Raw genomic sequence first — 21995 nt, 5'->3', positions numbered from 1 at the left:
GTGTTTCCCCGTTTTGTGGTTCATCAAGAGATGATGTTTTGAGTAAACCAGCTGTGAGGTGAATCCATTAAACAGTTGGTTGTGCCCAAGGCTTATCACAAACTCGTGTTAGAGTTAGCCCACCAGCATGTTCTCGGGGGTCATCTGGGAATGCAAAAAACACAGGACCGGATTCTACAGCGGTTTCTACAGTCTTGCCCAACCTGCCAGATAATGAGCCCCCAGCCACATTGCCGTAGTCATCTGGTACCCCTCCCGATTATCGAGGTCCCATTCAAGCGAATCGCTATGGATCTCGTAGGCCCGGTACCAAAGTCTGCTAGAAGACACCTTGGTTGTCCTCGACTACACCACTCGGTACTCGGACAATATCATAGCTAAGGAGTGAATGGATATGTTTTCTCGCGTGGGTCTGCCTAAGGAGGTTCTGACTGACCAAGGGACCCTGTTTATGTCCAAGGTCATGAGAGAACTCTGTAAGTTGCTCTACATAAAACAGCTATAAAAGTCAGTGTATCATCTGCAAACGGATGGCCTAGTAGAGAGGTTTAATCAAACATTAAAAAATATGCTAAAAAGAGTGGTCTCTAAAGATGGGAGGGTGTCACTGCCAGATCTCTGAGAAGCTCTGACAGATGTTCCTCAGTACCTCTTGCTTGAGGTTCTTTTATTTTGGTTTGGTTTTGTCATCTCGTTTCCCTTTCTCAGCTGTCATCTAGTTGCACTGATTGCATCCCTTTATATCCCCTCCCATACTGCATCACTTTGCGGTTTATACAACTTCCTGGATTGTGCTCACTGCTAGATGCTGCAACTGCTGGGTTCTCAGTTAAGTCTTTTCCTTTATTTGTGTTTTTCTGTTGGCTTGATTCTAGATGACCCTGACTCCCTCCGTATTAAGTACAGGGAGCCGCCGGTGGTCGTGTCCCCCCACTATTGTAGGGTTTTCAGGTGTCACTCAGTCTAGGTACGAGGACATGCAATTTTCTATCATTAAGATCTTTGCATGGGCTGAGCAGTCAGGGAGAGCTCTAGGGCTTTTATAGGGCTCACCCATATGTTCCTTAGTTTGGGATCAAGTCAGTTGGATCTTTATTTGTGACTTCTAGTTTTCTGCAACACCATCCGTGACATTATAAACCGCCCAAAACCGTCTTAAGCATGGATCCGGTTTCAGCCTTGATTAACCGCATGCAGGGTCTTTCACTGGAGGTAGCAGATCTCCGTAAAACTATCTCTCAGTTTCAGGTGACCGGTTCTGCTTGCGTTCATGAAGTTTGTACTAAGCCTGAGATCTCGCTTCCGGATACGTTCTCTAGGGGTAGTGAGAATTTTATTCGTTTTAGAGAGGCTTGCAAACTCCATTTTCGCCTGCTTCCCCATTCCTCTTGTGATGAGGAGCAGAGGGTGGGGATCATCATCTCGCTGCTCAGGGATAACGCTCAGTCTTGGGCCTTTTCACTACCAGTGGGGGCACGGCCCCTCCGATCCGTGGATGAATTTTTTGTAGCCCTGGGTCAGATATATGATGATCCGGATTGTATTGCTCTGGCTGAATCTAGACTGCATCTTTTGTGCCAGGGTAAACAGTCCACAGAGATATACTGTTCAGAATTTCGGAGATGGGCAGCTGATTCTGGTTGGAATGATGCTGCACTCCGAAGTAAATTTTGCCATGGTCTTTCGGAGGGATTGAAAGATGCATTTGCCTTTCATGAGAGACCTGCCTCCTTGGAGTCTGCCATGTCTCAGGCTGTTTGTATTGACAGGCGTCTTAGAGAGAGAGGAGAGATCACTCCTTCCTGTCATATTCAGTCCAAGGACAGTGGGGCTGTCTCATTCAGTGCGCAGGGGTCTCAGTCTCTCTCAATCCCCTCTGAGGAGGAGCCCATGCAGCTGGGTTTGCTTGCCTCTCATAATAGAGGATTCAGCTCTCCGAGGAGGGTTTGTTTCTGTTGTGGAGGTATAAATCACTGGGACCTTCTTCTACCCTATGTCATGTTTGCAGTGCGAGAGATGCCCCTGGTCTCTACTGGGAACTGCTATACAGAAGACACCCTCGCGGTATGTTGGACGTGGCCAAAGAGGTGTGGGAACAACAACCCACACCTCACAGACGTGTTGTTGTGTACGTCACCCAGATGCAAGGACGGATGGAAACAGTAGTATATGGAGGCAGCGCAACGAGCCCAGAGTAGGATCTATAATCAGCAGGCTCGGGTCTGGACCTTTAACCCGGGTGATCGGGTATTGGTTCTGGTACCAACCGTAGATGGTAAGTTCCTAGCTAGGTGGCAGGGGCCTTATGAGGTGCTTGAAAAAATTGGAGAGGTAGATTACAAGGTACACCAGCCAGGGAGGTGAAAGCCGGAGCAGGTGTACCATGTGAATCTGCTCAAACCCTGGAAAGATAGGGAAACTGGTATGGAAGATAGCCCACGACCAGGGTTCCTAGGGGAGGCGGTTTCGGCCCCTCTGTCTGAAGCAAGGGAAGTGGCTGCCACAGTAAAAATTGTTGATACCTCTCCGCTAAACAGGCTCAGGAAGCCAGGGAGTTTATTAGTCGGAACACGGATGTGTTCTCGGCACTTCCTGGATGCACTTCCATAGTCCGACATGACATTATCATTGAGCCTCAGGCAAAAGTCCGGTTAAAACCAAACTGCATACCCGAGGCTCGGCGACAAGCCATCGCAGAGGAAGTGCAGGTAAGGCTCCAGCTAGGTGTTATCGAGGAGTCAAAAAGTGAATGGGCCAGTCTGATAGTCTTGATACCCAAGCCGGACGGGACATTGCGAACTGAATGAGGTGTCCAAGTTTGACGCATATTCAATGCCCCGAGTGGATGGGCTTATTGAGAGGTTAGGCCAAGCCCGGTATTTTTTTGTGTTGGACCTCACCAAAGGGTACTGGCAGGTACCCTTGACGGAGGCTGCCAAGGAAAAAACAGCTTTCATCACGCCAGAGAGGCTGTATCAGTACAAGGTATTACCATTTGATCTACATGGCGCTCCTGCTACGTTTTAAAGGCTAATGGACATTGTACTCCGTCCACATCGTCGGTACGCTTTCGCGTACCTGGACGATATCGTTATCCACAGCACCAACTGGGAAAGTCACCTACCTAAAGTACACGCTGTAGTGGACTCCCTTAGGGAGGCTGGCTTAACCGCTAATCCAAAAAAGTGCACGATAGGGTTAGAAGAGACGAAGTACCAAGTAATTGGGCGCGCAAATATCAAACCTCAGGTGAACAAAATTTAGGCAATTAGGAAATGGCCACGACCGGTCACTACTCGGCAAGTAAAGTCGTTCCTGGGTATGGTGGGGTACTATCTGGGGTTTGTCACCAATTTTGCTACAGTCACTGCACCATTGACAGGCCTTTTGAAGGGACGCAAGTCAGTGATGGCTCAGTGGAATGAGCAGGCGGAAAAGGCTTTCTCCGGTTTGAAGTCTGCTCTGTGTGGGTCCCTGGTATTGGTGACGCCTGACTTCAAGAGGGAGTTTGTGGTACAGACCGATGCCTCTGAAGTAGGCCTCGGAGCTGTACTCTCTCAGGACATCAATGGGGAGGAACATCCTGTTGTTTTCCTGAGCCGAAACCTTACCCAAGCCAAGACTAGGTACAGCATAGTGAAGAGAGTGTGCCTGGCCATCAAGTGGGGACTCGAGTCTCTCCGCTATTATCTGTTAGGGAGAAAGTTACGTCTGTTGACCGACCACTCCCCTCTCAGGTGGATGAGCCAGGCCAAAGAGAGGAATGCTCGGGTCACCAGGTGTTTTTTGTGATTACAAAACTAAAAATTTCCGTGGAACATAGGGCAGGCAGGTTACAGGTAAACACAGATGCCCAGTCCCGGGTACACTGTCTGGCGGGTGTTCACCCCCTCAAGGTTGAACAAAGGGGGGAGGTATGTAGAAAGGCGCAAGGGGCCGTCATTGACGGAAGGTATGTGTCACTGAGGTTCCTGGCCTCGGTGAGGTAAGAGCCGGTAGTTTTAAGTGTAAACACTAGTATTTGTTAGAATGGCTGTAAAGCAGATCTGGGCAGGCTCTTTCGGGGAGTATAAACCCAGCCAGCAGTCTCAGCTGGGTGTGGTTGATCCTCCACAAAAAAAAAAAAAAAGTGGAATGCATGCCCCACCAAACGGGAAGTGACGTCATTTCCTCATCCCGCCCGGACACATGTGCTCCTAATGGATACACAATATGGATGGGTATAAATAGCCCATACCTATCATTGTATGCTCCGTATGCTTTTACCTCTACATTGCTCCTGAGGAAGGGGGTATCTACACAGCCCCCAAAACGTGTTTAGCCTTGATTCAATAAAAGGAATATTCCAGAAGCCCCTCGTGTGGTGACTGTGGTTTGTTCCTGCGACTCTACAAGCGATCCTGGCCGGGGGAGTTTAGCCTTTGGGTGTTTTATGCTTATCCCTCAGACTATCTCCCCCTGTGAAGTGAGTTACTTATATGTATAATTTTATTTATTTTATCCTTATACCTATAATTGCAACCAGGTATAGAATAGATAGTTATTTATTTATCCATCCAGAAACATAGATTAAGGCCAACGTTTCGATCTCCTCCCGAGATCTTGTTCACGGCCTATAATAAGACAGTAATTATAGTACATATGTTATATTATGTAGGAGATTGTACATAGTTCTGGATTATACAGAGATATATATCAGGGTGATATTGCTGTCAAATTCCATAAAGCATATATTACAGCATATATTGAGACGTATATCAGAGCAGCAACATAGCAGAATTAGAGAAAAAAAAAATAGAATTAGGAGTACAGGTGAAGTACACAAATATATCATAGTATTCAAAACATCTTATATCCAAGGAGACCGAAAAGGGGTCAGGAGCAGGGTAACACAGAGGTCAGAAGACTCCTGGTACATAGTTTGAACCTGTAGAAAGAATTTATGACTCTATATTAATATAAAAATAAATTAATATAAAATAATCTTAGGAGGGCACTGCATCTATGTGTAAATGCCTAGATGCATCGATATTCACATGCTAGTTTTAATATATAAACTGAACATTAATAGAACATAATCCAAGGGCATTGTCTAAGAGGTGCCAAAATAGCGAAAAATCAGCAGCCAAATATCAGTGATCGGTCTAAGTATAATAAGAAGACCGAGGGGGAGGAAGAGACTAGGTATATTTATAGTGCCAAACCTGAGTGTAGAGGACGTCTGGTATAGTGGATGGCTGGTATCAGTTGAGCCGCAGCCTGTGGAATGAAATAGCCGCGCTCGGCGGGGAACGCCGTGCGTCTGACGTCATCGCGCCGGTGTGCGTGACGTCACCTGACGTGTTGCGTCATCGCGCATGCGCCGTAGCTCAGATCGGGCGATTCTGGGTATGGGCACTCGATAATGTTATTAGTAAAGCGGCATCAGAAAAGGGGAGAATCAGACATTTAGAAAAAACGGTTCTCACCTATGTGGTGAGCTAGAGAGGAACTAATAAAGAAAATTTTGGCACTACTAGAGCAAAAATGTTCATTTGGCACCAGGACAATTAAAGTAATAGGGAAGTGAATATGGATATATCTACGCAAAACTACTAAGAGGGCATATATCCACTTGAAGATTATCAAAGATACTATACTATGTGGAAACACATACCACCTGTAGATGTGCTGTAGGGATCATTTTGTCTGTAAAGAGTGAGGGAAAATATTTTTTTTTATTATCATTGAATGTCATATCACGATATTACTTAATACGTTACTTCAACAGTAGTTCCACATCAGTCAGGGTAGAATATTCAAGGACTATTCCTATGGAGTATATAGAGAGTCATTGATCAAACAGACATCATTTTAGTATATTGAACACAAGATGAAAAACCGAAATTATACAACACAAAAATCAAAGTCCCTGTTCAATCCATATGGTGACAAAGTGTTCAATTCAAAAATCCAAAAGGATTCACGTTGTTTTAAACGTGCAATCCGATTGCCTCCTCTTCTTGCCAACGGTACATGTTCCAGCACTTGGTATTGAAGTTGGTTGATGTGATGTTTCGCGGAAATGAAATGGTACGGGATAATAAGTTCGGTTTTATGGCAACGGATGTCGGATTTATGTTTTGAAATACGGTCCCGAACATTCTGAGTGGTCTCACCTATATAAGCTAATCCGCAAGGGCACTTAATAAGGTAGACTACATAGGAAGAGTTACAGGTAAAAAAATCCCTAGCATGGTACACCTTTCCTGAATGTGGGTGTAGAATTCTGTTGCCTCTAATTACATTTGTCTTTTAAATTGGCCGGTCTCTTGTAGCACATGCGGACTGGCTGTTGAAATTCGGTAACAGTGGGATATGATTGATGTAAAATGGGCCAGTATTTTTTAACTATTGACTGTATTTTTGGTGCAATCGGATGATAAGTCAATACCAAAGGTACCCGTGGCGAGGATGGTGGTTTAGGTGTGGTGAGGGAATTGGATTGGGCCAGGGTGAGTTCATGTTGAAGAAGTGTGGTTGGGTATCCGCTCTCGTGAAATTTTTGGGCCATCTCAGTCAGACGTTGATTTAAGTATAGGGTCTTTGACAATTCTTGCTACACGTTTAAACTGGGAGCGTGGAAGTGAATGTTTAGTATTTTTAGGATGACAGCTGGAGTAATGAAGAAGTGTGTTACGGTCCGTTGGTTTTCTATATAAATCAGTTGTGAGTTTTCCCTGCTGTGTTTTAATGACTACAGTGTCCAAAAAGCTGATAGACTGTGAATCGATATGGGAAGTAAAGGTCAAATCTAGATCTTGTCTGTTAATATAATCCAAAAAATCGGAAAATGATGATGTGTCCCCCTGCCAAATACAGAAGATGTCGTCTATATATCGATACCACGTATTCGCATGTGTTTGAAAAAGTGGATGGGGATAGATAAAATCCTCTTCGAATATAGCCATAAAGGTGTTCGCGTAGGGCGGCGCTACATTTGCCCCCATAGCGGTACCCCGTTTCTGAAGGTAGTAATCGTCCCCAAACATAAAATAATTATTTTGTAATATGTACTTTAATAATGTCACACAAAAGTGTTGTGATTCCGGGGAGTAATTAGACGTGGCTAAAAGTGATGTAACCGCCTGGACTCCCCTATCATGAGAGATAGAGGTGTACAGGCTGTTAACATCAAGAGTAACTAAGAGAGACTTAGGGGTAACATTGACCAGAGTAGAAATGATTGACAGAAAATGGCTTGTATCTAGAAGGAAGGATCATGTTTGTTTCACTAAAGGAGTGAGTATTTTTTCCAGAAAGATTGAAATTGGAGACAAAATGGAATCAGTTGAGGCTACAATCGGTCTGCCTGGCGGATTGGTAAGATTTTTATGTATTTTAGGCAATACATAAAAGACAGGAGTAACTGTGTTGTCATTTGTGAGAAAAGTATAGGTGGCCTTATCAATGGTACCTACAGATAAATGATGATCAAGTAGAGCACTAACTTCTTTTTTTATTCGAAAAATAGGGTTGTGGGACACCTTCTCATAGGTAAGTGTATCAGCTAACTGTCTAGTGATTTCGGATATGTAGGCTGAGGTGTCCATCACGACAATTGCCCCACCTTTGTCGGCTGGTTTGATAGTAATCGTATTGTCTTCTCTCAATGTATTAAGAGCTATGTGTGAGGAACACATAGCTCTTAATACATTGAGAGAAGACAATACGATTACTATCAAACCAGCCGACAAAGGTGGGGCAATTGTCGTGATGGACACCTCAGCCTACATATCCGAAATCACTAGACAGTTAGCTGATACACTTACCTATGAAAAGGTGTCCCACAACCCTATTTTTCGAATAAAAAAAGAAGTTAACGCTCTACTTGATCATCATTTATCTGTAGGTACCATTGATAAGGCCACCTATACTTTTCTCACAAATGACAACACAGTTACTCCTGTCTTTTATGTATTGCCTAAAATACATAAAAATCTTACCAATCCTCCAGGCAGACCGATTGTAGCCTCAACTGATTCCATTTTGTCTCCAATTTCAATCTTTCTGGAAAAAATACTCACTCCTTTAGTGAAACAAACTCGATCCTTCCTTCTAGATACAAGCCATTTTCCTGTCAATCATTTCTACTCTGGTCAATGTTACCCCTGAGTCTCTCTTAGTTACTCTTGATGTTAACAGCCTGTACACCTCTATCTCTCATGATAGGGGAGTCCAGGCGGTTACATCACTTTAGCCACGTCTAATTACTCCCCGGAATCACACACTTTTGTGTGACATTATTAAAGTACATATTACAAAATAATTATTTTATGTTTGGGGACGATTACTACCTTCAGAAACGGGGTACCGCTATGGGGGCAAATGTAGCGCCGCCCTACGCGAACACCTTTATGGCTAATATTCGAAGAGGATTTATCTATCCCCATCCACTTTTTCAAACACATGCGAATACGTGGTATCGATATATAGACGACTATCTTCTGTATTTGGCAGGGGACACATCATCATTTTCCTGATTTTTTGGATTATATTAACAGACAAGATCTAGATTTGACCTTTACTTCCCATATCGATTCACAGTCTATCAGCTTTTTGGACACTGTAGTCATTAAAACACAGCAGGGAAAACTCACAACTGATTTATATAGAAAACCAACGGACCGTAACACACTTCTTCATTACTCCAGCTGTCATCCTAAAAATACTAAACATTCACTTCCACGCTCCCAGTTTAAACGTGTAGCAAGAATTGTCAAAGACCCTATACTTAAATCAACGTCTGACTGAGATGGCCCAAAAATTTCACGAGAGCGGATACCCAACCACACTTCTTCAACATGAACTCACCCTGGCCCAATCCAATTCCCTCACCACACCTAAACCACCATCCTCGCCACGGGTACCTTTGGTATTGACTTATCATCCGATTGCACCAAAAATACAGTCAATAGTTAAAAAATACTGGCCCATTTTACATCAATCATATCCCACTGTTACCGAATTTCAACAGCCAGTCCGCATGTGCTACAAGAGACCGGCCAATTTAAAAGACAAATGTAATTAGAGGCAACAGAATTCTACACCCACATTCAGGAAAGGTGTACCATGCTAGGGATTTTTTTACCTGTAACTCTTCCTATGTAGTCTACCTTATTAAGTGCCCTTGCGGATTAGCTTATATAGGTGAGACCACTCAGAATGTTCGGGACCGTATTTCAAAACATAAATCCGACATCCGTTGCCATAAAACCGAACTTATTATCCCGTACCATTTCATTTCCGCGAAACATCACATCAACCAACTTCAATACCAAGTGCTGGAACATGTACCGTTGGCAAGAAGAGGAGGCAATCGGATTGCACGTTTAAAACAACGTGAATCCTTTTGGATTTTTGAATTGAACACTTTGTCACCATATGGATTGAACAGGGACTTTGATTTTTGTGTTGTATAATTTCGGTTTTTCATTTTGTGTTCAATATACTAAAATGATGTCTGTTTGATCAATGACTCTCTATATACTCTATAGGAATAGTCCTTGAATATTCTACCCTGACTGATGTGGAACTACTGTTGAAGTAACGTATTAAGTAATATCGTGATATGACATTCAATGATAATAAAAAAAATTCTTTTCCCTCACTCTTTACAGACAAAATGATCCCTACAGCACATCTACAGGTGGTATGTGTTTCCACATAGTATAGTATCTTTGATAATCTTCAAGTGGATATATGCCCTCTTAGTAGTTTTGCGTAGATATATCCATATTCACTTCCCTATTACTTTAATTGTCCTGGTGCCAAATGAACATTTTTGCTCTAGTAGTGCCAAAATTTTCTTTATTAGTTCCTCTCTAGCTCACCACATAGGTGAGAACCGTTTTTTCTAAATGTCTGATTCTCCCCTTTTCTGATGCCGCTTTACTAATAACATTATCGAGTGCCCATACACAGAATCGCCCGATCTGAGCTACGGCGCATGCGCGATGACGCAACACGTCAGGTGACATCACGCACACCGGCGCGATGACGTCAGACGCGGCGTTCCCCGCCGAGCGCGGCTATTTCATTCCACAGGCTGCGGCTCATCTGATACCAGCCATCCACTATACCAGACGTCCTCTACACTCAGGTTTGGCACTATAAATATACCTAGTCTCTTCCTCCCCCTCGGTCTTCTTATTATACTTAGACCGATCACTGATATTTGGCTGCTGATTTTTCGCTATTTTGGCACCTCTTAGACAATGCCCTTGGATTATGTTCTATTAATGTTCAGTTTATATATTAAAACTAGCATGTGAATATCGATGCATCTAGGCATTTACACATAGATGCAGTGCCCTCCTAAGATCATTTTATATTAATTTATTTTTATATTAATATAGAGTCATAAATTCTTTCTACAGGTTCAAACTATGTACCAGGAGTCTTCTGACCTCTGTGTTACCCTGCTCGGTCTCCTTGGATATAAGATGTTTTGAATACTATGATATATTTGTGTACTTCACCTGTACTCCTAATTCTATTTCAATTTTTTTCTCTAATTCTGCTATGTTGCTGCTCTGATATACGTCTCAATATATGCTGTAATATATGCTTTATGGAATTTGACAGCAATATCACCCTGATATATATCTCTGTATAATCCAGAACTATGTACAATCTCCTACATAATATAACATATGTACTATAATTACTGTCTTATTATAGGCCGTGAACAAGATCTCGGGAGGAGATCGAAACGTTGGCCTTAATCTATGTTTCTGGATGGATAAATAAATAACTATCTATTCTATACCTGAGTGCCGCGGTTCTATATATTATACATTGACTAAATTACCGCTGAGCACCGGAATTTATCTACGGAGTGCTGTCCAAACTACCTCTTAATATAATTGCAACCAGGACTGAGATTTTTTAACCCCCTTTTTAACCACTGTACCTTTATTAACGCAAGGCCGCCCTTCTACTCACGGATCGTATATATATTTTAAATAATCACTCTAGACAGTACTAGATCCTTTTATACCATCCTATCATACTCCATTTCACACAGGTGATTGGCTCCGACATTGTGGCTGGTTTCCTTTCTTGTTTTTATTTCACTTTCTGTCATGCAATAGGGAGTGGGGAAGAGGAAGTGCACCCACTAGCTGCCACCCACGCCTCTGTCCCTGCCTACTTACACTACCCGTCCTAGGCGACGGGGCGTAACTGGGCGACGGTCCGTAACCTCTATAAGTGCAGAGAGGCAGAGCGGACAGAGACAGAATATAGCCAGGCAGAGGCAGTAGGAGGGAACCCTGCAGATGGATCCGAAGTCACGTAAAGTGTCAGGAGCAATACTGAAATGCCAGAGTTCAACACTAACGTAGGCGAGCAGGGGTAACAAGGACGGTAAACAAACACGCCTAGGGTCAAACCAGGATGTCACGTCAGTACACAAGGAACAGCAAGGACGGGTCAGAGTACAAGCCGAGGGTCAAACCTGGAGATAACGTCAGTACACAAGGGCATGCGAGGTCGGGTCAGGAACAAAAGCCAAGGGTCAAAATCCAGAGTAGCAGAAGCACAGAGTAATAGCAGTTAGGTACAGGACCAAAATCGCAGGCAACCTGTGGCCAGCAGGCTGCCTGTTTAAATAGTGAAAGGCTAAGGTCATGTAACGTGGCCAGCGTCACATGACCCGCTCAGACACAGAAGCCGAGCACCGAGTGGCCAGCTCGGTGCTCAGCCTGATACTGTTGCCAGGGGAACGGAGGACGCCGACCGCACAGACAGCAGGAGTGCAGTCGGGTCCGCTCCGCCCACTGTTACCTGGGAGACGGGGGCGCAGCATGCATCGCTGCTCGGGAGAGAGGCAGGACGCTGGCGGCGCAGCGCAGGAAGATTGCGTTGCCGGCGCCCTGTGACACTTGCTTTGTCATTACTATATACAGCTATCCAGCCTACCACCGATCCGCTTCCCTGCTCACTATAGATTTCTCTCTCCTCCCCGGTGGCGCCTGGTTGCTGTGTTTAAGACTACCTTTGGAGATAACATCCAAGGGAAATCTAAGACTAACACTCTTTTTTGGGGGGATTCATTTCCCTCCTCCTTCTATATGATCCTCCATCTGACAGAGAAGCTGTGGAGACTCTGTTTTGGGATCTGTGAATTGGTGTGCTAAAGGATTGGAAGCTGCATGCTGGAAAACAGGCACCAAAAGCCTGCTGTGGACGGCTGGGGGAAAGACTGCTAACCAGGTGAAGATTTTGTTTTATGGACATTGCATGGTGTGAACGGTCATCTTGTGTTTCCTTATGTGTGATTAAACACCGAATTGTTTAAGTTAAAGACTTTGTGATTGCCTCTATACTGCATCCGCTAGCCTGTCTACCAGAGCAAAACCCATCACTAGACATAAGAGAGATATCATGTGAGACTCTTACCTCTCCAGTTATCAAGGAGATGATCTCCAGGGTTAGGTCTAATATCTTTTTAGCCATGTGGTCTCTGTCCTTCTCCATCCTTGGTGGGTCATTGATAGAAAGGACCATTGTCTTTCAAAAGAAGAGCACTGAACGTAAAGAACCTGAGGGAAACAAGTAAATGCAGGTTAGCAGGCGCCGAGGGATATATGAAGGCGACATGGACTGCGGAGAGGGTCAGGCTTTAAGGGGTTAATAGTTTCAACCCACAGGCAGCTAGGTGGTATAGCCCGCAGGGGTGTTTTATTGCAGGAGTGGCAAAAGAACAGTGGTAAGGGTTACACACCCTTCTGATCCCCCCCTCAGCTCTGATTGGGTGTAGTAATGGTTGGAGCTGTGGGGTTTATTGGAATGTGAAAGGGGAGGGCCCGTCCTCTTCTCTACGGCAGCCAGGCAGCGTGTGATCCTGCAGGTATGGCCACAGAGCAGGAGTTTTTGGTTGCACTCACGGCGCCGGCCTTACTATCTCGCCTGCTGGCGGATAACAGGCGCCCGATGTCCCCCAGCAGTCCCCTGCCCTCCTCCTACCCCTGCTCAGCATCATGAGCGTGAGGGTGGCAGGCGGCCCGCACGTACTATCCGCCCACCCAATCGTCTCAGTCCCTCTCATTCCCCCTTACCTCGCTCCAGGAGCCGAATTTAGAGTCGGGGAAGAGCTCCTGCTGGCGCGTAGGTCGGCCAAGCCTCAGCGCTTCCGGCCGCACGTCCACAGACTATGCCCCCCGCTCCAGTCTCTATTACCCAGCGCAGCCTGTGGCCACCGATCCCTGCTGTGGCACGCTGCTCCCTTCCTCCTGCGCCGCTGTATAGCCCCCTGTCCCCTCAAGTTATGGGGAATAAACCTAGCGAGCACTCCTCAGCAGAGGAGGCTCTCACAAGTGAGCCACAGGCAAGCGCTGTAGCACAGGAGTCCCTCCAGGAGAATGTGGCTGGGATGATTACTCACCCTCCAACTCATTGTGTGCCCCCTCCCCCTCCAGTGCCAGCTTCTATTGCCAGTTATCCAGGCTTAGCTGCTGCCCCTGCGGTAACGGCCCAGCCGCCTAGTACCCCCTCAGTCTCTGTGCCTGCCCCACATCCTGACTACTCACCTCGATCATCAGTGGATGGCCACGACCACCGAGAAAGGCGCAGGTCGGTTTTTCACCGCTCCAGACGTTCCCGCTATGGTTCCAGAGCCTACAGACGGAGTCGCCGTTCTACACGCTCGAGGTCGGCTAGGTGGCGGTCACCTTCATTATCGGATCTGAGCTCCTGTGGATCCAGCTCTGGCAGGTCAAGAACCCGTAGTAGGCGCGAACGCAGACGGCGGTCCAGCAGGTCGTCGCGTGGGGTTGATGCAACCAGCGCGGTTCCAACAGCGCCTCCTCAGACAGCTTCAGTGGCTCCCCCACTGCCGAATGCGTTAACCGGCGAGTTCAATTTTACTGGAGCATGGGGTACTGACACAGTAGCGAAAGGGTTAGTGCCCGCTCTTAAAGTTTTATTAGCCCAGTTAGACCCGAATTCTGTCCCGCAAGCACCTCTCATGCCTTCTCCACCCATTAAGCCCCGGGCAGGAGATCATAAAGAATCATTAGTCTATATGTACTCCATTTATAGAGCTTTGAAGTCACACGGTGGTTCCGCATGGTGGCGTTACGATGAGGAGTTCCGCCGCCGCCTGGCTCTGACGCCAGAGATTGGTTGGGGGGTAAAGGCGGCTGACCTATGGCTTAGTCTCATGTTGGCGCAAAAATCTCAGCCCTTTTCCCTTCGGCCGCTGCCTCCTCAGCAACTGGGCAGGGGGCGGTGGCCGTGCGTAGACCTGGAGCCTGTTGGTTGTATGAGGGTCATTGCAAATTTTTCGCTCTCTGTAAGTATAAACATGAATGCTCCATCTGTGGAGGGGAGCACTCCGCGGTACGTTACCAGCGTACCCAACCTGGGCAGAAACCGTTACCACCCGCTGGTGGGAAAGACACCAGTGAGCGTGTCCGCGATGTCCCCCTGGCTCGATCAATACCCCAATAGTAAGGCGGCGGTGCAGCTGCGTTTTGGTTTTAAATTCGGGTTTTTTATCCCGTTTTTATTTTCTTCATTCCCTAGTTTCGCAGACAATTTAAAATCGGCAAAGGTCAACCCCATACAACTAAAACTAAAAATTGAAAAGGAATTGGCATTAGACAGAATAATGGGCCCATTTGTTGCCCCTCATTTCAAGAACATTCGCATCCCCCCCCCCCCCCCCCTTGGCCTCGTCCCAAAAAAGGAGCCAGGCTCCTTTCGATTGATTCACCATTTGTCCATCCCAAAAGGGGCATCCGTGAATGACCGTATCCCTAAGGAAGAGGCCTCAGTGTCCTATGTGTCGTTTTATAGGGCTGTGTCACTAGTTAGACAAGCGGGAAAAGACGCTTTATTGGCCAAATCGGTCATTGAAGCTGCTTTTCGATTGCTCCCACTTCACCCTGATTGCTACCACCTCCTGGGTTTCATGGTAGACGGCTGTTATTATTAGGACACTGGGTTGCTCCCTTTCATGTCAATATTTTTCATCCTTGTTCGTAGTGTCACATATCTTCCCAATAATCTGGTAAGGTCCCTGCCAGGCAGCCTGTAGTTTGTCATGCTGGACCGGTTTTAGTACCATAACCTTCTGTCCCAGTTGAAAACTACAGTGTGGGCCTTCCGGCCATACCATACCCGCTGACGCTGCCTGAAGGTTCTTATGTACCATCTGCGTCAATGCCTCCATTCGGTCCCTCAATTCCAGCACATACGGTACCACCGGGGTCCCTGTCGATTCTGTGGCCCCCTCCCAATGCTCCTTAATTAGATCTAGGGGTTCCCTCACTTGCCTCCAGTATAGCAGCTCGAAGGGCGAGAATCCCGTCGATTCCTGCAGCACCTCCCTATAAGCAAAGAGGAGGTGAGGCAAGAACCGTTCCCAGTCTCTGTAAGTGGCCGTGAACGTCTTCAGCATTTGATTGAGTTCCATTCAATCACTCACAGAGACTGTTAGTCTGGGGGTGATACGGGGAGCTCATCATGGGTCCCACAGATCTTCCATAGCTGATGTGTTACAGACGCTGTAAATTGGGTACCCTGGTCAGATAGAATCTCACGTGGAAATCCTACTCTTAAGAATACCTTGACCAGGGCATCTCCTACTGTTTCAGCCTCAATATTGGGCACCGCTACCGCTTTGGGGTACCTAGTGGCGTAATCCACTATGGTCAGGATGTAACGTTTACCAGAGTGGCTAGGTTAAAACCAGGGGCCCTATTAAATCCACCGCTACCCGACTAAAGGGTTCTTTAATTATGGGCATGGGGATCATTTTGGCTCTAGGGTGGTCAGCGTATAGAGAAGAAATAGCGTGATCCTAAAAACAATACCTTTATTATAAATTAATGGGTAAATGGAGCAGAAAACTGCTCAAATGGTGACCATGACCTAACAGAAGATTGGTTAAGTCTTTTGACTCCTACTGTGATTATGATACCACAAGAAAATAAATAAAATACTTTATAGGAATAAACCTATAGTCATACAGGTAATTAGGTATTTATATCCGCGGACAGGTAATAGGGGGTATTTAAAGGGAGGGGAGTAACTCTCCCTGGGTTTCCCTAGAAATCTAGGCCCTAAGCCCAGGGATATCCCCAGATGGTAGAGATACCCTGTTCCCATACCTATGGCTATAGTAAACCTATAATAACCCTACTTAGATGGTGAATAATGATGAATACATATAAACCCTGCGCCTGGCAGATCATCAGTGGGTGGTAGACATACCCTAATTTGTAGGGCAAAAAAAGGATACACAAGATAAATAAAGAAATGATACTTAGCTCCTGTATACAGTCAGTGGGAAGTACGGTATATGATGATACTGAGTCCTGTCAGTTGATAGATAGCCTGTAAAAGAAGGATTGATATAAGGACTACTAAAACAATGTCCACAGGGTTTCTGTGTCATATACTTACTGATCAGGAGGAACCCACTGTCTAACTTTACAGATGTTGGGGGGAGCTGATGTGGCCGGTCTGTAGAAGCCAATGCTCAGTATTTAAGCACTGGTGTCATCTGACATTTCCGGACGCCGGTATTGTGCATTTCCGGTTAATGGAGCGCATGGCATAGTTGCGACGCGTCACTTCCGGTACATGGCTCGCATGATGGAATGCATAATACCGGAAGTGTTCGCATTACTTCCGGTCTCTGGAACGCAAATTGGAACGCATGAGGCTAAAGATAGATCGCACATGCGTCCTTTACAGTCCTTGGAGAGCTTATAGAAGCGCAACAGGTGGAAGATCCAGAGATGTATATACAGACGTGGACAAAATTGTTGGTACCCTTTGGTCAATGAAAGAAAAAGTCACAATGGTCACAGAAATAACTTTAATCTGACAAAAGTAATAATAAATTAAAATTCTATAAATGTTAACCAATGAAAGTCAGACATTGTTTTTCAACCATGCTTCAACAGAATTATGTAAAAAAATAAACTCATGAAACAGGCATGGACAAAAATGATGGTACCCCTAACTTAATATTTTGTTGCGCAACCTTTTGAGGCAATCACTGCAATCAAACGCTTCCTGTAACTGTCAATGAGACATCTGCACCTCTCAGCAGGTATTTTGGCCCACTCCTCATGAGCAAACTGCTCCAGTTGTGTCCGGTTTGAAGGGTGCCTTTTCCAGACTGCATGTTTCAGCTCCTTCCAAAGATGCTCAATAGGATTGAGGTCAGGGCTCATAGAAGGCCACTTTAGAATAGTCCAATTTTTTCCTCTTAGCCATTCTTGGGTGTTTTTAGCGGTGTGTTTTGGGTCATTGTCCTGTTGCAAGACCCATGACCTGCGACTGAGACCAAGCTTTCTGACACTGGCTAGTACATTTCTCTCTAGAATTCCTTGATAGTCTTGAGATTTCATTGTACCCTGCACAGATTCAAGACACCCTGTGCCAGACGCAGCAAAGCAGCCCCAGAACATAACAGAGCCTCCTCCATGTTTCACAGTAGGGACAGTGTTCTTTTCTTGATATGCTTCATTTTTTCGTCTGTGAACATACAGCTGATGTGCCTTGGCAAAAACTTCGATTTTTGTCTCATCTGTCCACAGGACATTCTCCCAGAAGCTTTGTGGCTTGTCAACATGTAGTTTGGCATATTCCAGTCTTGCTTTTTTATGATTCGTTTTCAACAATGGTGTCCTCCTTGGTCGTCTCCCATGTAGTCCACTTTGGCTCAAACAACGACGGATGGTGCGATCTGACACTGATGTTCCTTGAGCATGAAGTTCACCTTGAATCTCTTTAGAAGTCTTTCTAGGCTCTTTTGTTACCATTCGGATTATCCGTCTCTTAGATTTGTCATCAATTTTCCTCCTGCGGCCACGTCCAGGGAGGTTGGCTACAGTCCCATGGATCTTAAACTTATGAATAATATGTGCAACTGTACTCACAGGAACATCTAGTTGCTTGGAGATGGTCTTATAGCCTTTACCTTTAACATGCTTGTCTATAATTTTCTTTCTGATCTCTTGAGACAGCTCTTTCCTTTGCTTCCTCTGGTCCATGTCGAGTGTGGTACACACCATATCACCAAACAACACAGTGATTACCTGGAGCCATATATATAGGCCCAATGGCTGATTACAAGGTTGTAGACACCTGTGATGCTAATTAGTGGACACACCTTGAATTAACATGTCCCTTTGGTCACATTATGTTCTGTGTTTTCTAGGGGTACCATCATTTTTGTCCATGCCTGTTTCATGAGTTTATTTTTTTACATAATTCTGTTGAAGCATGGTTGAAAAACAATGTCTGACTTTCATTGGTTAACATTTATAGAATTTTAATTTATTATTACTTTTGTCAGATTAAAGTTATTTCTGTGACCATTGTGACTTTTTCTTTCATTGACCAAAGGGTACCAACAATTTTGTCCACGTCTGTAATTATGATCATTTATTAAGGTAACCTGGATATATTGATAAATATATAACGTATAGAGAGATGCACAATAAAGCTCCGTTAGTATATTCTGTCACAAATATACAGACCAGCCTGATACTCACATGAGGGAGACATATACAGACGTGGACAAAATTGTTGGTACCCTTTGGTCAATGAAAGAAAAAGTCACAATGGTCACAGAAATAACTTTAATCTGACAAAAGTAATAATAAATTAAAATTCTATAAATGTTAACCAATGAAAGTCAGACATTGTTTTTCAACCATGCTTCAACAGAATTATGTAAAAAAATAAACTCATGAAACAGGCATGGACAAAAATGATGGTACCCCTAGAAAACACAGAACATAATGTGACCAAAGGGACATGTTAATTCAAGGTGTGTCCACTAATTAGCATCACAGGTGTCTACAACCTTGTAATCAGCCATTGGGCCTATATATATGGCTCCAGGTAATCACTGTGTTGTTTGGTGATATGGTGTGTACCACACTCGACATGGACCAGAGGAAGCAAAGGAAAGAGCTGTCTCAAGAGATCAGAAAGAAAATTATAGACAAGCATGTTAAAGGTAAAGGCTATAAGACCATCTCCAAGCAACTAGATGTTCCTGTGAGTACAGTTGCACATATTATTCATAAGTTTAAGATCCATGGGACTGTAGCCAACCTCCCTGGACGTGGCCGCAGGAGGAAAATTGATGACAAATCTAAGAGACGGATAATCCGAATGGTAACAAAAGAGCCTAGAAAGACTTCTAAAGAGATTCAAGGTGAACTTCATGCTCAAGGAACATCAGTGTCAGATCGCACCATCCGTCGTTGTTTGAGCCAAAGTGGACTACATGGGAGACGACCAAGGAGGACACCATTGTTGAAAACGAATCATAAAAAAGCAAGACTGGAATATGCCAAACTACATGTTGACAAGCCACAAAGCTTCTGGGAGAATGTCCTGTGGACAGATGAGACAAAAATCGAAGTTTTTGCCAAGGCACATCAGCTGTATGTTCACAGACGAAAAAATGAAGCATATCAAGAAAAGAACACTGTCCCTACTGTGAAACATGGAGGAGGCTCTGTTATGTTCTGGGGCTGCTTTGCTGCGTCTGGCACAGGGTGTCTTGAATCTGTGCAGGGTACAATGAAATCTCAAGACTATCAAGGAATTCTAGAGAGAAATGTACTAGCCAGTGTCAGAAAGCTTGGTCTCAGTCGCAGGTCATGGGTCTTGCAACAGGACAATGACCCAAAACACACCGCTAAAAACACCCAAGAATGGCTAAGAGGAAAAAATTGGACTATTCTAAAGTGGCCTTCTATGAGCCCTGACCTCAATCCTATTGAGCATCTTTGGAAGGAGCTGAAACATGCAGTCTGGAAAAGGCACCCTTCAAACCGGACACAACTGGAGCAGTTTGCTCATGAGGAGTGGGCCAAAATACCTGCTGAGAGGTGCAGATGTCTCATTGACAGTTACAGGAAGCGTTTGATTGCAGTGATTGCCTCAAAAGGTTGCGCAACAAAATATTAAGTTAGGGGTACCATCATTTTTGTCCATGCCTGTTTCATGAGTTTATTTTTTTACATAATTCTGTTGAAGCATGGTTGAAAAACAATGTCTGACTTTCATTGGTTAACATTTATAGAATTTTAATTTATTATTACTTTTGTCAGATTAAAGTTATTTCTGTGACCATTGTGACTTTTTCTTTCATTGACCAAAGGGTACCAACAATTTTGTCCACGTCTGTATAGAGTGTAGCTATAGTTAGATGCCACACGCAAACCTTATGGGATCCGAAGACTGTATGGGGGGCCCATAAGAGAAACAAGGTAAGATAAGGGGCAGATGATAGTCCTGCCCCTATTAATTAGTGGTACTTCCTGTACCTACATGGTCCATTAGTGAAAGGGACATTAAAGAAAACAGGGGAAAGGTCAAGTTAACCAAAAAGGAAAACCAGCTAAATGAAACAGGTATACGTAAGCCTTTCATTTAGTCCTCCTGGTGACTGGGACCGTAAACGATAGATCCATTCAGTTTCCTTCTGGAGTATCCTCCGGTCCCAGTCACCTCTCCTGGCCGGCATGGGGACAACCTCAAGTGCCGCAAAATGAATGGACCTGAGGTCACCGTTGTGATGATGATTCACATGGTTGGCCACAGATGTATCATTCTTTTTGACTATGTCGTTGACGTGTTCACATATTCTACATCTCAGCTCCCTATACGTTTTTCCTATATAGTCTTTCGGACAAGTGCACTGGCATATATATATATATATATATATGACCCCTTTAGTTTTGCAGTTAATGAAATCACTTAGAGTATGTATATATTCGGTCATTGAACAGGTTACCGTTTTGGTTGGATTGATGTATTTGCAGGCTTGCATGTCCTGCATTTAGAAATCCCTTTAGGTTGCCTGTCAAGCCAAGTGCCTTCTTTTTTTTTTGTACAAGTCTATCTTTCAGAGTCCTCCCCTTAAGGTATGTAACTTGTGGGAAGGGAGAGATAGCCCATGTGAAAGGCCTCCCTCAAAAAGGATTCAGAATAGCCTATTTACGTTAGCCTTTTTTTCAATTTTTTCGATTCTTTATAGAAGTTTTCCCTATTGGAACAATTCCTGCGTATGCGCAAATATTGTCCTTTAGGGATACCTTTTTTCACTGCAGGAGGATGGTAGCTGCTCCAATGCAAGATATTATTCGTGGCAGTTGGTTTACGGAAAACTGTGGTGGTGAGATTGCCATCTATCAACCTCACCTCCACGTCAAGAAAAGTGATGCAATCAGACTCAATCACACTTGTGAACCTTAGTCCCACGTCATTGTCATTAAGGGCCGAAACAAAGCTTTGGAACTTCTCTTGGCTGTCGTTCCAAATCAAGAAGATGTCATCTATATAACGGGTCCGGAAGACAACCATGTCACCCCACTAAACAGTCTGGTCGGGGAACACATACTTGTCTTCCCACCAGTCCAGGAGGAGGTTGGCGTAGGGCGGGGCACAAGGGCAACCCATCGCCGTCCCCCTGAGCTGATGGTAAAAGGACCCGTTCTATAGAAAATTATTTTGAGTAAGGGTATACTCAAGGAGACTCATAATAAACTGATTATGACTGGGTACCTCTTGATCTCAAAAAGTGTGCTGTGGCTGCTAGGCATTTATCGTGTGGTATAGAGGTATAGAGTCCACATCTATACTGGCGAGATAGCAGTGTGGATCAAGCGATATAGTTTCAATTTTTTGTAGAAAATCCATGGTATCTCTTGTATGTGATGGTAAACAAGATACAAATTCTCTGAGTACTTTGTCGAGATAGATTCCACAGTGATGAGTAAGTGAGTCTACTGGGCGACCCTTTAAGGGATTTAGTCCTTTATGGACTTTCGGGAGACTATAGAAAGTCGCCAATTGAGGATATTTAGGAAACAGAAACTGGTATTCAGACTTATTGATAGCCTTTTGTTCAAGGCCCAGTTGAAGAATCATTTTCAGTTGAGAAAAAAAAGTTGCGGAGGGATCACCAG

At 44.6% G+C, this 21995-nt stretch overlaps 2 protein-coding genes across 3 annotated transcripts in view; one reads left to right on the top strand and one right to left on the bottom strand.

The window, feature by feature from the left end:
• LOC122934740 (oocyte zinc finger protein XlCOF6-like) overlaps positions 1-21995 on the bottom strand; it is a 73555-nt gene that overhangs the window by 37031 nt on the left and 14529 nt on the right. For both annotated transcript variants that reach the window (XM_044290416.1, XM_044290415.1), the window contains exon 2: positions 12445-12587. In XM_044290416.1, the coding sequence (XP_044146351.1) occupies positions 12445-12552 (108 nt within the window). In that variant the 5' untranslated portion in view covers positions 12553-12587. The remainder of the gene's footprint in view (positions 1-12444; positions 12588-21995) is intronic.
• Positions 13199-14496, top strand: LOC122934810. The gene is made up of 2 exons (XM_044290511.1): positions 13199-14269; positions 14314-14496. Exons 1-2 carry the CDS (start codon positions 13199-13201, stop codon positions 14494-14496), a joined length of 1254 nt encoding a protein of 417 aa, XP_044146446.1.

The sequence above is a fragment of the Bufo gargarizans genome, chromosome 4 (genome assembly GCF_014858855.1).
Source record: "Bufo gargarizans isolate SCDJY-AF-19 chromosome 4, ASM1485885v1, whole genome shotgun sequence".
NCBI classification, from domain to species: domain Eukaryota; kingdom Metazoa; phylum Chordata; class Amphibia; order Anura; family Bufonidae; genus Bufo; species Bufo gargarizans.
The sequence above is the reverse complement of the archived record's forward strand: the minus strand, read 5'-3'. Positions and strand labels throughout refer to the sequence as shown.

What these genes read in the sequence shown, in the direction of transcription:
- LOC122934810 (XM_044290511.1), top strand. Translation starts at nt 13,199, where the DNA reads ATGCCCCCCGCTCCAGTCTCTATTACCCAGCGCAGCCTGTGGCCACCG. An exon ending in CTCCTCAGCAACTGGGCAGG is followed by an intron (nt 14,270 to 14,313) that starts GGGCGGTGGCCG and finishes TGGTTGTATGAG; the next exon opens with GGTCATTGCAAATTTTTCGC.